This window comes from Pseudogymnoascus verrucosus (genome assembly GCF_001662655.1).
Source record: "Pseudogymnoascus verrucosus strain UAMH 10579 unplaced genomic scaffold scaffold_18, whole genome shotgun sequence".
In the NCBI taxonomy this organism is placed as follows: domain Eukaryota; kingdom Fungi; phylum Ascomycota; class Leotiomycetes; order Thelebolales; family Thelebolaceae; genus Pseudogymnoascus; species Pseudogymnoascus verrucosus.
Genome location: NW_017263669.1, coordinates 42,340 through 59,800, shown reverse-complemented (window position 1 = coordinate 59,800; position 17,461 = coordinate 42,340). Strand labels below are relative to the sequence as shown.

Here is a 17,461-nt window from a genome sequence, read left to right as displayed (position 1 = left end):
TTAACAGGTTTCTCCTGATTATATCATCTTTGTTTTAAAATTAACTTGCAGCTTAATGCTATAGTGTTAGTGATTCAATATCAATAATAGCTTCTAGAAATTCATAGAAACTAGGCAGAAGTATATAACAAGAGGCTAAACTTTGGAGGCGGGTGGGAAAAGCTAAGTAGATAATGATCAAAATGTAAATAGCGCTATAAGCCCATAAAGATCTTCTACCTACCAAAGCTCCTCGCTTGAGTAAAAGCTGTTCCACTACCTCATACCCCTTGTCTGCCGCCTAGGATAGCGGCGTCCAGCCATTGCTATCCTTTGCATCTACCTTAGCGCGAGCTATTCTTTACATCTACTTAGCGCCCTTTTTCGAGCAGCAGCTTGACTATAGCCTCGTGCCCGTTCTCTACAGCCCACGAGAGCGGTTTCCGGCCATCCCCGTCCTTCGAGTCGACCTCAGCCTTCTGCTCGAGCAGCAGCTTGACTATAGCCTCGTGCCCGTTCCCTGCAGCCCACGAGAGCGGTGTCCGACCATTACTGTCCTTCGAGTCGACCTCAGCCTTCTGCTCGAGCAGCAGCTTGACTATAGCCTCGTGCCCGTTCCCTGCAGCCCACGAGAGCGGTGTCCGACCATTACTGTCCTTCGAGTCGACCTCAGCCTTCTGCTCGAGCAGCAGCTTGACTATAGCCTCGTGCCCGTTCCCTGCAGCCCACGAGAGCGGTGTCCGACCCCAATGTGTGTCCTTCGAGTCGACCTCAGCCTTCTGCTCGAGCAGCAGCTTGACTATAGCCTCGTGCCCGTTCTCTGCAGCCCACGAGAGTGGCGTCCGGCTGTGCTCGTCCTTAGAGTTGGCTGAGATATTAATATTCTTACTCAGTTGCAATAGCAGCCTTTCTGACAAGTACAACAATCCAAATCTTGCAGTCAAATGCAGGCCTGTTGTTCGTTTGGGAAATCTTTGACTATAACCCCTCGGACTATAACCCCTCCGAATTTTTTTCCATTCGTTACCTGGGGCTGACATGGTCTGCACAGCACAGGAAACCAAATCGTCATCCATTAAGAAAATGCGCGCCTCATCAAGCACCCGGTCTTGAACTGACTCTGCATGCTCACCCCAGTGTCGAGAAGCATAATCCAAGAGAACATTCTGTTCAAGTCTGCTCTCGAATTCCTTGTCACTAGGACAGCTGCCGCTCTTAAAGGGATAGAACGAGAGGTAAGTGAAGCAGGTGCTAGCAATGACTGTGTCAGGTTCTGTTGGGAATATACTCTTAGATGCGCTCTGGAGATATTCATTAATGGTTAAGTGTGCGAATGCCACAGTTCCACTATCAGAATTAACAAGTACGAGGCCGCCACAAAAATCAACTATATCGTTCTTTTTGAGTGTAAAGTCTTCGAAGTCCTCACGATATTCACGTGGCTTAATTCCTGCAGCGAGTTGCATCTCTCGCACAGACAATGGCCTTTTGGCACAGAGAGTCCAGGCTAATATACGCAATGCCTTGTCCGAATGATGTTTCTGATTTTTGATTCGTTTAATGGCCTGACCATAAAACTCGCTTTCTTCCATTGGAAGGGTCTCGAGAGCTTCTTGCACTTCTCCCTTTGTTGTAAACTCGCTAATGGTGTCCATTTGTAAACGCGCTAGATTAAAGCTATACGTATGGATTAGCAAGATTTACCGTTCAAATGCAAAGGATCTATACATTTCAGAATACTTTTCCACCACTGCTTGAATAATTTTTCTTCTAGGGATTGATTCTCTTTAAGAAGATGACGAAGGTTAGGACTCCCGTACTTCATATCATATATTCTCCACTGGATGTACGACTTGATATCTTGACTAGCTGGACTGATTGCAAGCATAGCGAAGTCGGGAGCTTGTTCAAATAGCGCTTCAATTGCAGGCATCTCTCGAGAAGTTACCAACATCTGAACCCCTAACGTTAATAGTGATTTTATTAACCATACGCGGTTAACACGTTTTGAGTCTTTGTCCGCACACTCGTCTAGCGCATCGAGAATCAAAATAGTTTTCTGCATACTTCTAATCACCTTGGACAGGAGCATAAAGTAGTCGTCCGGGCCTGGTGATCCAGAGTTGTGTTCCTCGCGAAATTCAATAGCATCCTCCATTATGCTCTTTCCTATCTCAGGGGTTACTGAAGCAATCAGTTGCTTCGTAAGACTCGCAATCACTTGACCCATGCTGTTAGCATTCTGGTCATTGTAGTTGAAGTACATCCAAGCAATCCCTACTGACTCGTTTTCTGTATTGCTTGAGCCATATACAGTCCGGCAGTGATCAATGATAACGGACCTAAGCTATATATTAGCAAGGCAACAAGACATAAAGGGTGAGTTCTTACGCCAGAAAGGTCTTCCCAGCACCAGCTACATGGAACTTTAGCTCTGTTAAGGTTGATTTAAAGAAAGTGCTTACGCTTTCCAGGACACCACAGCGTCTTAAGATCTCCATTCATCCATTTCTGAAATGTCTCATTCTTGATTATCCACTCCCCTGAATGCTCCAAGCGACGGTTCCGTATATCATGATGCATCTTACCTGCGGGTATTTTAGATAAGAAGTCTAAGGTTTTTTTACATTCATCTTTCCACTTCCGTTCCTTCTCGTCAAAGAGAAGCTCCTGTTGAATAGCTCGGTCAAGGGCCTCCATTGCTGTGGTTAGCGCTTGTTGCGAATCCGCAAAATCATCTCCTCTGACTGCCTTGGCTATGTTGACGACGAAACTGGTCCGCAGGGAAGCAAGGCTAATTCGCAAGGTTCCCATGATTCCTGCAAGAAGATTCGTGGACACTTCTAGCATATTATCAGAGACCTGGATGTATCCGAGCCGATTGATATTTTGGAAGAAAGACTGGTATGTGTCTAATTTGTTCAAGCAATCAATAACCCCGTTGGAGCGAGTTTGTTGTTTAGCTGCTTGCTGTTGCAATTGTATTCAGCTGTCTGTAAATATAGCAAATAACTATTAGAGGTTTGTAAGACTTACGTTGACAATCACATTCAGCGTGTTTGCTGCTAGCTTCAATGGTACAACTCCCGCTGCCTAGTTTGAATGATCAGTTAACAAACCACGCCCTCCACGAGTAGAGGATAGCTAAGACAGCCACAACTCACATCTGCCCCAAATGATACAATACCCAACACAATGTTTGTAATAGGATATAGCTTTTCCATGAATCCTATCACCTTCCCTCCTACAGTAGATTCTCCTATTTTGTGATCGGATAGTGCTTGCGCGACCACCTTTCCAAAATCTGTGGCGACTTGGGTCGGTAATGACCCAGAGGAAGTAATATCTTCGTCCTTGACGAGAATGGGGCCAGGAAATGTCTTTTCATAATTCACAAGCTCAGCCTGGAGCTCTTCTGTGACCCTTTGGAGTTCCTCTTGGGCTTTGATGACCCTGGGATTCTTATGGGGAGTCTTGATTAATGGCGAAAGTTTAATTCGATCTGTGATGTTTCTGGTTACCATCAAGCTTTTATGGGGACAGAAAGGTTTACGTATTGTCAAAACTAATGTTGGACACAATACAGAAATTTGTAACCGTACCAATTCGCTGCTGAGAGACAGGAGTTGACTGCTGCACAGTTGCAATTTGAGAGGTAGAAGAAAGGCTGGACGAGACGGGGATTAAAGCTGCCTTTGTAGGGATCAAAGTGGTATCAGAAGTTATACTGGTTAAGGGTATAGCGGAGGTCAATTTATTCGAAGCAAGCTGTTTATGAGATGCTAAAGCTGGAGCCAACGGGGTTGACGTTTGTTGCCCAATCGAAGTGGAAGTTGGTGCATTTGGCGATGGAAAGGTTTCGGTTTTTTTGGATCGGCGTAGTATGTTATAAAGACGGTCTCGCTTGCTGTCGGAGAGCCTGTTTGGTGCCGGAGTAGTCATACTGCCATAAGTCTGTAGTCCCGATCGTCCCGTCGTCGTCGTCGTCGTCGTCGCTTTTGTTGTTCTTACAGTTGTGGGGCCGTCAGTGTTTGACACGATCGCATCGAGATGCTCGATAAGATGATAAACTGTAACAGCGAGCGATAAGTATCAGAATAGATGTGCGCCAGTCTATGAGACCAAGGACAAGAGCAATGGAGCTGGTTGTAATATTGATGATGATGTTGGGTGATGGCTAGTTTTGGCTGTCGTGGCCCCGCAGTGATCAAGGCATGCATGCAGGTCGGACGAGTTGGCAGCAGTATGCATGAACGCGTTGCGACGTGAACCACAAATAGTTGTCCTGGCGCTTAATATGGGATGTAAGAGTATTGAAATTAGGAAAAGCGAGCTGCGTAAAACAACAACGAAAGCTGCCCTTTTTAGCAGCCTCCTATCCGTCTCAGCATTAAAAAACGAAGTACAAACATCGACAGCGTCGATTCTCAACATTGACGTGCAAGATTAACATGAAACATCAACTCTGGTCTAGTAAGAGCAGGTTTACATGAGAAAAAGAAAGTAAAAATAGATTGTCTTATAAGTTTCTAAGACTAAAATAAGGGTTCTAACTAGAAACTTCAAGTCGAATGGGCTATGACTTGCCTTCTTTCTTAGGAGCGTAGTGTAATAGCTTAAGTGCTCTACTTTTTAGAGGATAGGGACTACCTACAGGGATGGTCTCGATCATCCCCTCACTAGATGACCCACTGGATGATCCACTGGATGATCCATCGGATGGTCCCGATTATCCCTTACAGATGGTCTACTAGATGGTCCCGATTACCCTTCCCCAGATGTCCGCGGAGTGTTTGCTGAACCCATCTTCTCCTGGACTTATCCTTGCAACCCATAAACGTTTTAGCGAGGTAACGGGATGAAACGGATTATACCCTCTAGACATGTGGGCATCATGATATTTCTCGTCTCTCTCGCTCCCAAGGGAGTGAGAGTGAGGTCTTTGCTATGTACGGAGTAGGTAGAACATGGAGGCATAGCTATTCAATTTTGCCATGATCATAAATTATATTGATAAGACGTTAAATGCTCCTTCTACAAGGAGCCTACTATTACTATACATATGCGTGCCCTGAGTACAGTGGCGTACTTAGGCGTCCGCGGTTGTGAGGGACGCTGTCCAGCGTGTTCGGCGTGCTGAGTGCTGTCTAGCGTGGCCGTGACAGCGGGTGTTGTAATAGTCACGTGACGTCACGTGATCACTGTACGGAATATCAGTAAATCCTAGGGGTAAATTACATAGGCAGTAATACATCAATTCTTACTCAATAGCGGGAGACTGGCCCTTATCACCTGACTTTCCTGATTTCCCTCCCACCTAACTGATCACGTGTCCACCCCGCAATCTCTGCACAAAAGTCGAAACGCCACCGCCGTATCCTCCCCCTACCAAAACCACAAACCGCCACTTTTTCTACGTCACACCCCCACCACGGATAAACCTCTCCGATATTCGGGGCGGGGTATTGGTCCTTTGCCTTGCCCAAGGGGAATTTTGCCTTAACTTTGCCTTACCAAGTAAACTTGGGTGACTCGATTTTCATTGACTCACATTCTGATTCGTCCAGCTTTAGTAAGCAGCTATTCCCATCACCACACTGTTCCGTTACACTCACCCTCTCCACTGAAAGTCAATTCCACTCACAATCACAAAAATCCATATACACAATGTGCAACGAACCAAGTACAAACGGCCAGAATGGCGTCGCCAACGGCGTCTCCAACGGTAACGGCGCCGATAAGAAGCCTAGATCCGTCCCATACAAGGCCATTGGCGACTACCTATCAAATACTGGCCGCTTCAAGATTATCGAGAGCACGCTTCGTGAGGGTGAACAATTTGCCTCGGCGTTTTTCGACACTGGTAACTCCTGCCACCCCAAAAGTTGCACAAACCTCTGCTAACGACCGTCAAGCAACCAAGGTCAAGATGTACGTTATTTAATTCTCGAAATTTCATTCGAATATCATACTAATCCGACCTTTTAGCGCAACGGCTCTCTCAGACTTCGGCGTGGATTACATTGAGTTGACTTCGCCGGCGGCGTCTCCTCAATCCAAGGCTGATTGTGAGACAATCTGCAAGCTTGGTCTCAAGGTGCGTTTGTTAAACCCCTACAATTTACATTTTATGGTTTTCATAACTGACTCATCCAGGCCAAAATTCTCACTCGTTAGTCCTCGAATACCCAACCCCACGCGACCCAAAACTAATTTATATACAGACGTGAGATGCACAATGGAGGATGCTAGGTTGGCGGTGGAGACCGGTGTGGATGGTGTCGACGTTGTTATCGGAACCTCTTCCTTCCTCCGCGAGTTCTCCCACGGCAAGGACATGGCATACATCACCAAGTCCGCCATCGAGGTCATCGAGTTCGTCAAGAGCAAGGGCCTCGAGATCCGCTTCTCCTCCGAGGACTCCTTCCGCTCCGACTTTGTCGACCTTCTCGCCCTTTACAAGGCCGTCGACGAGGCTGGTGTCGACCGTGTTGGTATCGCCGACACCGTCGGCTGCGCTTCCCCACGTACCGTCTACGAGCTGATCCGCACCCTGCGTGGAGTCATCAGCCAGAAGACCGATATCGAGACACATTTCCACAACGACACCGGCTGCGCTATTGCCAACGCCTTTGTCGCCTTAGAAGCCGGAGCAACACGTGAGTCATACTAAATTTTCCAGCCCCCAAAAAGCGGTTTAGCTAACGTACGCAGACGTCGACACATCCGTACTGGGTATCGGTGAGCGCAACGGTATCACCCCGCTCGGTGGTTTCCTCGCCCGCATGATCGTCGAGGACCGCGACTACGTGCTGTCCAAGTACAAGCTGCAGAAGCTCAAGGAGATCGAGGACATGGTTGCCGAGGCAGTCGAGGTCAACGTCCCCTTCAACAACTACGTGACTGGCTTCTGTTCATTTACGGCAAGTTTTAAACCCCACTCCCCAGATGCAGATGACACATGCTAACTCCCTCCGCAGCACAAGGCCGGCATCCACGCCAAGGCTATCCTCAACAACCCCTCCACATACGAGATCCTCAACCCGGCGGATTTCGGAATGACCCGCTATGTCCACTTCGCGTCGAGAATCACGGGATGGAACGCCATCAAGAGCCGTGTCGAGCAATTGGGCTTGAAGATGACTGATGAGCAAGTTAAGGCTCTGTAAGAATACCCCACCCGCCCTCAAACCTCGCCGCCCACTAACACTTTCTTCTAGTACGGCCAAGATCAAGGAGCTGGCGGATATCCGTCCTCTCGCGATTGACGATACCGACGCGATAATTAGGTCGTTCCACCTGGACCTGGCCGATAAATAGAGGGTGTGATGTGATATTGTTGCGATTTACCATTAGCATTGGGTACGGCATCAAAAAAATCAAAAGAGGCAGGGCTGAACACCCTTCGGATCAAAACAAAGATTATCGTAAAAAGTTATTTCTGCTTTACTTTAGAGATAAAGATATAGCCCCTACAAAACAAATACCATTTCCAACGTGAAATGGGTGGAATTATAAAGTCCGCCTTAAAACCTTTCTATACAACCAAAAATCCTATTGATGCAAAAAGTCCCCCATTGTCAAACCTTGTCTATCCTAACTAAAGCTTCGACTTAACCCTGTTCTGCGGGCTGACCAACGGGTCGTATGAAGACACACTCAGCGTATCCCACGGCACAGACGTAGCATGCGAGTTCAGCGCGCGCGAATCAATCAGCGACGGGTTGAGCTGATCAATGCTACTGCACCCAATGAGTCTCATATTCATCTCCATCTCATCCTTCAGCAACTGCATCGCCTTATCCACGCCGGCCAACCCATACGCCGACATAGCGAACAAGAACGGCCTCCCGATTCCCACGCCCTTAGCACCCATGCACATAGCCTTGATGATATCCGTCGCGCGACGCACGCCGCCATCAATGTAAATCTCAATCTTATCTTGGAGACCGCGGTCGCGCAGAATCGGCATAACCTCCGCCAGGACCTCGATTCCCGATCTCGCGAAATCGAGTTGGCGACCCCCATGGTTCGAGAGGACGACACCCTGGACGCCAACCTCGACGGCTTGGAGCACGTCCTCGACGCACTGCACGCCCTTGAGGATGATGGGCATCTTGGTCACGCTCTGGAACCAGGGGATATCCTTCCAGCTGAGGGAGGGATCGATGAACGACGAGATGGCGCGGGCGGCACCCTGCGAGTTATCCGTCACCGCGCCGCTGGAGGACTGCACGTTGGAGCCCTGCTCGGTGAACTTGCTGCGCATGTCCTTCTCTCTGCGGCCGAGTTGCGGGGCGTCGACGGTGATGAAGAGGCCCTTGCAGCCGCGGGCCTCGGCGTGCTGGATGATCTTCTTGGTGATTGCACGGTCCTTGTTGACGTAGAGTTGGAGCCATTGGACTTGGTCGCCCTCGGCGGCGTCGACGATTTGGTCGAAGGAGCAGGAGGCTAGGGTGGGGATCATCTGGATGACGTTGTGCTTTTTGGCGGCTTTGGTGAAGATTACTTCGCCCTCTGGGTGGCCTAGTTTGCCGAGCGCGGTGGCGGTCACGTAGAAGGGGATGTCGACTTTGGTGCCGAGCATGGTGGTGGAGAAATCGACTTTCTCGACGTCGACGAGGATGCGGGGCCTGAACCAGATTTTGTGGAAGGCGGAGTGGTTCTCGCGCATTGTCTGAAAGGTTAGCGATCATCTTGAGAGGGAGGTGAAGACATACAATCTCATCATCTGCACCACTGGAGTAGTATGCCCAGGCAGTCTTCTTCATGACTCGGCTGGCAACGGACTCAAAGTCCATCATGTTGTAGCATTGCTCTAGGCTGGGCATGTGTGCTATCCTGTCCTGTCTTGCCACCTCATCGGGGTCAATCTCTTGTGCTACTTCTGCTACGGTAGCCATGTCCACTGGGCCTAGGTGCTTCGACTTGTCGAGGTATTTGTCCAGGGTGTCCGGAGGGTGGATTGGCTCGTACGTCTCGGTGGCATCTTTTCCCTGTTGGAATTAATACTTGCCATGTGCATGCTTTGAGGGGCAATAACATACCGCATACTTGAGGATAATGCCCATTCCACCAGGGTGCTCTGCTTTCATTAGTTCACCGATCATGTCGGCTTAGGAAATGGCTCACCAGGTGCGAATTCGGTCACATCGTATGCCTGTGTCAGGTCAGTATGTAATAATCTTTCGAGAAAATGTATCCTACCTTTCCATGGATAATAACCCATAATGAATCCTTCGAATTGTGCTTCGCAACTTCCTCACCAGTGAGAGCCATGATTTCAAGGTGTTGGAGTAAAGTTTCTTTGGGGGCGGGTCCAATATATCTCCAAAGGACTATCTTAATCCAAGCTTTCGGTAGTTGATCCCCCGAGCTTTACGGAGTGCAATGTTCGGCGAAAAAGGGTGACAATTATTAATTACGAGCTCAGATGCAATTATATAGACGACAACAGATAAGAAAGAAGCAAGAAACAAGCCAAGACGGATTTATACGGATTGGAAATCCCCGGTCGCGGACAGGCTCCGCAATGGGGCGAGGATAGAATCTGGGGATTCCCCCGCATGTGCCCTGGATTTACCGCGGTGGAATAGCCGGCGGATTAACGTTGATGCGGCCCGGGCATGTGCTAGCTTTACGGGTAAATGGCGTTCAGGATCCCTACCAAATCAATGACGATGAGACGTGAATTCAAGGACAAGGCTGTGATTTACAGAATCTGTGCTTCTAGCTGGAATAACTAGACCATGTGCTCTATATATTTATTCGATGCACGAGGGGCTACTACCATAGGGGATATCACATCTCATACAATTTGATACGTTCAAAGCAACAATAGGCCGGCCAATTCAGAAGCTGCTCTGTTCTAAATCTAGCAGCACAGGAACCCTGTCTGCTCGTAGTAAAGAAGAAGATAGTAAAAATATCGCTCAGAATTAGGGATAACTGTATATAGTAATAAAAACGAATTCTTACACGCAAATGGGGCTGTTATACCGTAGTAGGTAAGAACTATAATACCTATTAGAGTAGGTAGGCAATTATGATGCCAAGCCTACCAGGGGTCTTCTTTCCTATTAAGGCAAATATTATGGGGCTGCTCCAAAATGTAGCACTGTTACAGCAAATCTGAATTGCCATATTGGGGCAATTATGCAGCTTGAACAGGGCAACGGTATATCAGAGTCTTATGCATTACTGATAGCTATAGCGCAGCTGATAGACAACCAGTAGGTAGGTATTAATAGGGAATGAAACGCCAAATGAGATCCAAGCCAACCCCTCGTATTTACATCAATACACAGCACGAGTTCTGTTGCTTCGCCTTGGCTAGAGATTGATTGTTAGAGACGGCCCGGCAAGAATTCCGGGGCGCAACTTACTATAGAACATCCTGCTCGTGTCGCTCAAACCCTGGCTCTTCGCTACCAAATCATCTATCTTCTCGCCACGCTCCAGCACGCTCTCGATCGTCTTGTGCAGAATGACCTTTGTCTCATCCAGCTCCTTCTGGATCTTCATGATGTTATCCGCCTGTTGAGGATCTTGGTACTTCGCCAGGTATGATGTTAAGTCCGGGAATTCAAGTGTGGGGTTCGAGTTGGACCAGGTCGACCGCGGGTACTTGGCAGTAAATTCGTCGAGGACCTTGTTGAGCAGCGACTGTGCAACTAATAGCGGATATTCGTGGTCTGACATGATTATGCCCACAATCCCGGTGTTGTGCCCAAGACTGTGGAACTTGTATGGCCCTGGTCTCCGTTAGATTAACCTCAGACTGCTTTCTCTGTCGCCCTACCTTCGTAGATCTCCTGGCGTTTTCCAGGCGCAGCATCTTTACTTTCGGCGACTGTCTTGCTGAAGAAAGTCATGAACTCGCTCACCCTAAATCATAGTTAGCTCGACCTCCGTGCAGTTGTTGGAGGGGTTCCTTACGTCGACCTCTCCCAGAAGCTAAAGGAACTGGTATCTTTTGCGGAAACCAACTCATGCGCTGGCTTCTCGGCATTCTTAAAGATTCCAATGTAAAATAGCTTCATCTTGGTGGTGTAGAGTGGGTGGTTATGTTTGGAGAAGCGATGCTGTAGGCGCAAACAATGAGGGCCTGTGGCCTGTGACGTTTCGACCCTGACCGCCCCGCGGCAAGATCCGAGGCATCAACTTTCTGAGTCAGGTCACATGATCAAGAATTCAACAAGACAAAGATTTGAATCTTGAACTTACTTACAGCATTTACATTTTGATACAGAAATTTAGCGGAGCGTCTATAGAGGTTATCAAAAGTCCCTTCTTGTTGTGTCGGGCGTATTCCGGTGCATGTGCGTTGGCTACGACTTCAAGCTCCAAACGTCAAACATACCCCACCATAGACATCGGTGTACACATATACGACATGGCTACAGCAAAGCTGGCGGAGTCGCAATGGATAGCGCAGCTATCGACTATGAGAGCGGCTTTGGCGGATCTTAAACTGCCAACTTCTAATCAGCCCTACAGCCTAGACTATGAAGAGCTCTCAGACTCCCTCAACAGCGGAGATGATGTGTGGGACTTCATCGACGACACAGAGGCAGACGAGTACAGCAGCGGCTTTGAAGAGGACGCGCTGCCGCCTGCCGTCGAAGACGGAGTTTATGGACCAGAATGGATCCAGGCCAAATGTTCGGCCTTTGCGGCAAGTAAAGGTGGACTCAGTGCAGAAACTCTGCAAGAGCAGATCGTCTCGTTGCTTGTCTCAGATATATCCGACGAAGAGCTGCAGTCAGCACTGACGGATGTTATTGGATATGACGATTTTGATTTCCTTATCGAGTTAATCTCGCATCGCAAAGAGATAGCAGCTGCCCCTCGAGTTGCTGACCAAACAGACGGGCTACTCAGTGGGAGGCTGCTTACGAGAAAGGAGAGAGACGCACAGCTGCGGAGAAATGACTACGAGCACAAGCATGCTACTCTCGGTCCCAAACTGGACAGAGATGGGCCGCAATATCCTCACGTTTACAAGGCTCACTCTGCTGGAAATACCCTGAGCTCGTCCGGCCACAAGTATGGGTTGCCCATGGGAAGTGAGAGGACGGAGCATGAGCGATATGAAGAGTTCTCCATCCCAGCCGGAAAGGTCGGGACGCTGGGACTTGGCCGGAAGCTGGTTCAGATCTCAGAAATGGACCAGCTGTGCAAGGGAACGTTTAAGGGATACAAAACGCTCAATAGGATGCAAAGTCTGGTGTATCCCGTTGCATACAAGACAAACGAGAACATGCTTATATGCGCGCCCACCGGTGCTGGTAAGACCGACGCAGCCATGCTCACCATATTACATGCAATCGGCCAGAACACCACGCCCAATCCAGCAGAGTCCCCAGATGCACAAGATTTTACCGTCGCCACGGCGGACTTCAAAATCGTGTACGTCGCCCCAATGAAGGCTTTGGCAGCGGAAATTACCCAGAAACTCGGCTCGCGCCTTGCATGGTTGGGAATTCAAGTCAGGGAATTTACGGGTGATATGCACTTGACGAAGCAGGAGATCGTCCATACCCAAATCATTGTCACCACACCTGAAAAGTGGGATGTCGTGACAAGGAAAGGCTCGGGCGATACTGAGCTAGTCCAAAAGGTACGCCTGTTGATTATTGATGAAGTTCATATGCTGCACGACGAACGTGGAGCTGTTATCGAATCTCTTGTGGCACGTACGGCGCGACAGGTGGAAAGCACACAGTCACTTATTCGGATGGTTGGTCTTTCTGCAACGCTACCCAACTATGTTGACGTAGCGGACTTTCTCAAAGTCAATCGATATGCTGGCCTCTTTTATTTTGATGCCTCCTTTCGTCCAGTCCCCCTAGAGCAGCATTTCATTGGTGTCAAGGGCAAGGCCGGAACAAAAAAGTCTCGAGATAACATTGACGAGACCTGCTTTGAAAAGGTCAAGGATATGTTGGAACTCGGCCATCAGGTCATGGTTTTCGTCCACACTCGAAAAGATACATTCAACACATCAAAGATGCTCTTCGAAAAGGCCACCGATGATGGCTGTGCGGATCTTTTTGATCCCAGAGAGCATCCTCAGTATGAAGCTGCCACGAGGGAAATGAAAACTTCGAAGGGGAGGGAACTGAGAGAGCTTCTCCCCAAAGGCATGGGAATCCATCATGCTGGTATGCAGAGATCAGATCGTAACCTTACTGAGCGGCTGTTCTCACAGGGAGTCATGAAAGTGCTCTGCTGTACGGCTACGCTTGCGTGGGGTGTTAATCTTCCAGCCGCTGCAGTAGTCATCAAGGGAACCCAGATCTACAGCGCCCAAGAGGGCAAATTTGTAGACTTGGGAATTCTGGACGTTCTCCAAATCTTTGGTCGTGCAGGACGACCGCAATTTCAAGACACGGGTATCGGTATGATCTGTACCAGCCATGACAAGTTACATCACTATCTGAGTGCTGTTACTCAGCAACAACCCATCGAATCCAGGTTCAGTGCCAAGATGGTCGACAATCTAAATGCCGAAATCGCCCTGGGGACGGTGACGTCGGTTCCAGAAGCCGTGCAGTGGTTGGGATACTCGTATCTCTTCCAGCGCATGAAGATAGCCCCAATGACCTATGGTATAGACTGGGCTGAGATCAGAGATGATCCGACGTTGGTTCAACGCAGGCGTCAGCTCATTATCAACGCAGCTCGGACTCTCCACCAGAGCCAGATGATTATCTTCAATGAGGTAACCGAGGAACTGAAGAGTAAGGATGTCGGACGCATTGCGAGCGAGTTCTACCTTTTACATACCAGTGTTCAGATCTTCAACACGATGATGGCGCCCCTTGCATCCGAGGCCGATGTTTTGAAGATGATTAGTATGTGCGGCGAATTTGATAACATTCAGTCTCGTGACAGTGAGTCCGATGAACTGGTGCGACTACGAGACGAGTTTGCCCCTTGCGATGTTGGAGGTGGCATCGATTCTCCGCAGACCAAGACTAACATTCTCCTTCAATCCCATGTCTCACGCGCGCGGATTGAAGATTTCGCCTTGTCCAGCGACACATTCTACATTGCACAGCAGGCGGCGCGAGTGTGCAAAGCCTTGTTCAAAATCGCCTTGAATAGGAAATGGGGTTACCAGTGTCTAGTTATACTCTCTCTATGCAAGTCTATAGACAAACGGATCTGGCCATTCCAGCACCCCCTTCATCAGTTCGAGCTTCCTCTACCCGTCTTGAGGCAGCTCGATGATAAGGGTGCCTCGACTTCCATAGAGGCTTTACGGGACATGGAGTCTGCCGAAATCGGCTCGTTGGTGCACAACCATGGTGCCGGAAGCAAGATTGCTCGCATTCTTGAAAACTTCCCCACGATAAGTGTAGAGTGCGAAATAGCGCCTCTCAACAGAGACGTCTTGAGAATCCATCTCACTCTGACACCTGACTTCCGCTGGAATGACCGCCATAATGGGTCTTCAGAACCATATTATATTTGGGTTGAGAACTCTGAAACGTCTGAGATATACCACAACGAGTTCTTCATACTGAACAGGAGGAAAATGCACGAGGAGCACTATCTCGACTTCACCATCCCTCTTCAGGACCCTCTCCCGTCTCAAATATATGTCCGAGCTGTGTCTGACAGGTGGTTGGGAGTCGAAACAGTCACACCCGTTTCCTTCCAGCACCTGATTCGGCCAGAAACCGAAAGCAAGTACACCGATCTGCTATCCCTACAACCTCTGCCTGTAACAGCACTCAAGAACCCCATGTTGGAAGAGATATATAGCAAGCGCTTCCAATTCTTCAACCCTATGCAGACTCAGCTCTTCCACTGCCTGTATCACACGTCAACAAACGTTTTACTGGGTTCTCCTACTGGTAGTGGAAAGACTGTTGCTTGCGAGTTGGCAGTCTGGCAGTCCCTACGAGACAATCCTGGGTCAAAAGTCGTGTATATTGCACCTATGAAGGCTCTCGTTCGAGAGCGTGTCAAGGATTGGCATCCTCGCCTTACAGGGCCTCTCGGCTTGAAACTTGTCGAGTTAACTGGTGACAATACTCCTGATACACGTACAATTCGCGACGCAGATCTCATCATTACGACGCCTGAGAAGTGGGATGGTATATCTCGTAGTTGGCAGACAAGAGGCTACGTTCGACAAGTAAGCTTGGTGATTATTGATGAAATCCATCTTCTCGGTGGTGATCGTGGTCCTATTCTCGAAATCATTGTTTCTCGAATGAACTACATTGCTTCGCAGTCTAAGAGCACGGTTCGACTGATGGGTATGTCGACTGCTTGTGCGAACGCTATGGATCTTGGAAACTGGCTCGGAGTCAAGGAAGGTTTGTTTAATTTCAGGCATTCCGTCCGACCTGTACCCCTTGAGATATTCATCGACGGCTTTCCTGAAGTACGCGGCTTCTGCCCGTTGATGCAAACGATGAATCGGCCAACATTCCTCGCCATCAAGACTCATTCTCCGGACAAGCCCGTTATTGTCTTCGTCGCATCTCGCCGACAGACTCGACTTACAGCAAAGGACCTCATCAACTTCTGCGGCATGGAAGACAACCCGAGGCGTTTCCTCAAAATGTCTGAAGACGATTTGCAACTTAACCTCGCGAGAGTCAAGGATGATACACTGAAGGAATCGCTCAGCTTTGGCATCGGGCTGCATCATGCTGGTCTGGTTGAATCTGATCGGTCTCTGTCGGAGGAGCTCTTCGCCAACAATAAAATCCAAATCCTGATCGCTACCAGCACCCTCGCTTGGGGTGTCAATCTTCCCGCCCATCTCGTCGTAGTGAAGGGGACTCAGTTCTTCGACGCAAAGATTGAAGGATACAAGGACATGGATTTGACGGATGTCTTGCAAATGCTTGGTAGAGCAGGTCGGCCGCAATTCGATACGACCGGTATTGCCCGCATCTTTACACAGGATTCGAAGAAGGATTTCTACAAGCACTTCCTGCACACGGGCTTCCCAGTAGAATCAACGCTCCACAAGGTCCTCGACAACCATTTGGGTGCCGAGGTCTCGGCCGGAACCATCGCTACTGTCCAAGACGCTTTGGACTACCTCACGTGGACATTCTTCTTCCGCCGTCTGCACAAGAACCCGTCTTATTATGGTCTTGAGCTGTCTGCTGAAGATCACAACACTACCACAGCACAACAAATGGCAAATGACTATATGATCCAGATGGTTGATAGCTCCCTAGCAGAGCTTGCGGAGTCACAGTGTTTGGAGCTTTATCCCAACGGAAACGTCGACCCAACGCCCCTGGGAAAGATCATGTCATACTACTATCTCTCCCACCACACCATCCGTCATCTCGTCAAGCATGCCAAACGTGGCGCTACATTCGAAGATGTTCTATTCTGGATGTCGTCTGCCACCGAATATGACGAATTGCCAGTCCGTCACAATGAAGACCTCATCAACGGAGAGTTAGCAAAGAATCTCCCCATAGATGCCAAGTCATTCGGCAACCTGCCTCTTTGGGACCCGCATGTCAAGTCATTCTTGCTCCTCCAGTCTCACATGAGCCGGATCGAGTTGCCGTTATCGGATTACATTGGAGATTCAAACAGTGTTCTCGACCAGTCCATCCGTATTATGCAGGCCAGCATCGATACCCTTGTTGAGATGGGCTACCTCTCCAGCACGCTTCAGATGATGACACTACTTCAGTGTATTAAATCTGCTCGTTGGCCCACAGACAATCCCCTGAGCATCCTTCCAGGAGTGGATATTGGTGGGATCCCCCCCAAATCCCAAAAGTCGAAAGCGCTACCTTCGTCGCTGATGGAGTTGAGCCGTTTGCCGCCCGCTGGCATCGAAAGCCTATCCCAGATGGTTGCCGACAACCATGCGACCCGATCTGCATTTATTAAGGCGGCTTCGATCCTGCCTAACGTAGATGTCAAGGTGTCTGACATCACAGCTCTTGGCTTAACTGTCGTGTTATCGCGCCAGAACCCCATAGTCAACCGCGATGGCCGCGTTTACACTCCACTCTTCCCCAAGCCACAGACAGAGGGTTGGTTCGTTGTCCTTGCCGACAGCGGCGCTGATGAGGTACTTGCGGTTAAGCGTGTTGGGTGGAGTGTAGGGAGAAATGCCAATGGCAAAAATACCGTTTCTGTGGGAAGCAGACCCGTGGCCAGGGCATCCATGAAGTTACCAGGCGGAGATTTGAGGGCGAGGAAGATCGACGTCTTTGTTGTGAGCGATGCATACTTGGGAATGACTTATGAGAAGAGGGGCATCGAGATACCGGGGCCCCCTACGGTGGTAGATGACGTAAAGAAGGAAAAATCATAGGTATAAAAGTTCATATGGGGACATGTATGTGTGGATGGGGTACGTACTACACGATATATTTTAGGTTTGATACGCAGATAGAATCTGTGTCACATATTTGCATTTGCATCTCACTAGAACATATAGAAATATCACGAAGCATGAAATCAAATCAAAGTCATT

At 48.9% G+C, this 17,461-nt stretch overlaps 5 protein-coding genes across 5 annotated transcripts; 2 read left to right on the top strand and 3 right to left on the bottom strand.

The window, feature by feature from the left end:
• Positions 1-11: 11 nt before the first annotated feature.
• Positions 12-4,271, bottom strand: VE01_04619 (uncharacterized protein). The gene is made up of 7 exons (XM_059463634.1): positions 3,582-4,271; positions 3,144-3,481; positions 3,016-3,072; positions 2,445-2,949; positions 2,371-2,395; positions 1,708-2,321; positions 12-1,656 (listed from the first exon to the last, which is right to left on the bottom strand). Exons 1-7 carry the CDS (start codon positions 3,919-3,921, stop codon positions 1,646-1,648), a joined length of 1,890 nt encoding a protein of 629 aa, XP_059319749.1. The 5' UTR covers positions 3,922-4,271; the 3' UTR covers positions 12-1,645.
• A 1,281-nt stretch (positions 4,272-5,552) lies between these two features.
• Positions 5,553-9,291, top strand: LYS1_1 (Saccharopine dehydrogenase). Its single transcript, XM_059463633.1, has 8 exons — positions 5,553-5,842; positions 5,895-5,910; positions 5,968-6,076; positions 6,136-6,151; positions 6,204-6,638; positions 6,694-6,902; positions 6,960-7,144; positions 7,200-9,291. Exons 1-8 carry the CDS (start codon positions 5,647-5,649, stop codon positions 7,297-7,299), a joined length of 1,266 nt encoding a protein of 421 aa, XP_059319748.1. The 5' UTR covers positions 5,553-5,646; the 3' UTR covers positions 7,300-9,291.
• Positions 7,420-9,509, bottom strand: VE01_04617 (uncharacterized protein). Its single transcript, XM_018274088.2, has 5 exons — positions 9,187-9,509; positions 9,112-9,139; positions 9,027-9,064; positions 8,700-8,975; positions 7,420-8,656 (listed from the first exon to the last, which is right to left on the bottom strand). The coding sequence occupies exons 1-5, from the start codon at positions 9,256-9,258 to the stop codon at positions 7,580-7,582; spliced, it is 1,491 nt and encodes a 496-aa protein (XP_018131045.1). The 5' UTR covers positions 9,259-9,509; the 3' UTR covers positions 7,420-7,579.
• Positions 9,510-9,840: 331 nt separating this feature from the next.
• On the bottom strand, positions 9,841-11,089 carry YKT6 (palmitoyltransferase). Its single transcript, XM_018274087.2, has 4 exons — positions 10,918-11,089; positions 10,781-10,866; positions 10,365-10,733; positions 9,841-10,311 (listed from the first exon to the last, which is right to left on the bottom strand). The coding sequence occupies exons 1-4, from the start codon at positions 11,019-11,021 to the stop codon at positions 10,271-10,273; spliced, it is 600 nt and encodes a 199-aa protein (XP_018131044.1). The 5' UTR covers positions 11,022-11,089; the 3' UTR covers positions 9,841-10,270.
• Positions 11,054-17,456, top strand: VE01_04615 (uncharacterized protein). Its single transcript, XM_018274086.2, has one exon. It carries the CDS (start codon positions 11,375-11,377, stop codon positions 17,297-17,299), a length of 5,925 nt encoding a protein of 1,974 aa, XP_018131043.1. The 5' UTR covers positions 11,054-11,374; the 3' UTR covers positions 17,300-17,456.
• The last annotated feature ends 5 nt before the right edge of the window (positions 17,457-17,461 follow it).

What these genes read in the sequence shown, in the direction of transcription:
- VE01_04619 (XM_059463634.1), bottom strand. Translation starts at nt 3,921, where the DNA reads ATGACTACTCCGGCACCAAACAGGCTCTCCGACAGCAAGCGAGACCGT. An exon ending in CGCTGAATGTGATTGTCAAC is followed by an intron (nt 2,950 to 3,015) that starts GTAAGTCTTACA and finishes CAATTGCAACAG; the next exon opens with CAAGCAGCTAAACAACAAAC. An exon ending in GCTGTGGTGTCCTGGAAAGC is followed by an intron (nt 2,396 to 2,444) that starts GTAAGCACTTTC and finishes AGTTCCATGTAG; the next exon opens with CTGGTGCTGGGAAGACCTTT.
- LYS1_1 (XM_059463633.1), top strand. Translation starts at nt 5,647, where the DNA reads ATGTGCAACGAACCAAGTACAAACGGCCAGAATGGCGTCGCCAACGGC. An exon ending in CTTAGAAGCCGGAGCAACAC is followed by an intron (nt 6,639 to 6,693) that starts GTGAGTCATACT and finishes TAACGTACGCAG; the next exon opens with ACGTCGACACATCCGTACTG. An exon ending in GATGAGCAAGTTAAGGCTCT is followed by an intron (nt 7,145 to 7,199) that starts GTAAGAATACCC and finishes ACTTTCTTCTAG; the next exon opens with TACGGCCAAGATCAAGGAGC.
- VE01_04617 (XM_018274088.2), bottom strand. Translation starts at nt 9,258, where the DNA reads ATGGCTCTCACTGGTGAGGAAGTTGCGAAGCACAATTCGAAGGATTCA. An exon ending in GGGTTATTATCCATGGAAAG is followed by an intron (nt 9,140 to 9,186) that starts GTAGGATACATT and finishes GACCTGACACAG; the next exon opens with GCATACGATGTGACCGAATT. An exon ending in GCATTATCCTCAAGTATGCG is followed by an intron (nt 8,976 to 9,026) that starts GTATGTTATTGC and finishes TAATTCCAACAG; the next exon opens with GGAAAAGATGCCACCGAGAC.
- YKT6 (XM_018274087.2), bottom strand. Translation starts at nt 11,021, where the DNA reads ATGAAGCTATTTTACATTGGAATCTTTAAGAATGCCGAGAAGCCAGCG. An exon ending in ACGCCAGGAGATCTACGAAG is followed by an intron (nt 10,734 to 10,780) that starts GTAGGGCGACAG and finishes AACGGAGACCAG; the next exon opens with GGCCATACAAGTTCCACAGT. An exon ending in CACGAGCAGGATGTTCTATA is followed by an intron (nt 10,312 to 10,364) that starts GTAAGTTGCGCC and finishes ATCAATCTCTAG; the next exon opens with CCAAGGCGAAGCAACAGAAC.
- VE01_04615 (XM_018274086.2), top strand. Translation starts at nt 11,375, where the DNA reads ATGGCTACAGCAAAGCTGGCGGAGTCGCAATGGATAGCGCAGCTATCG.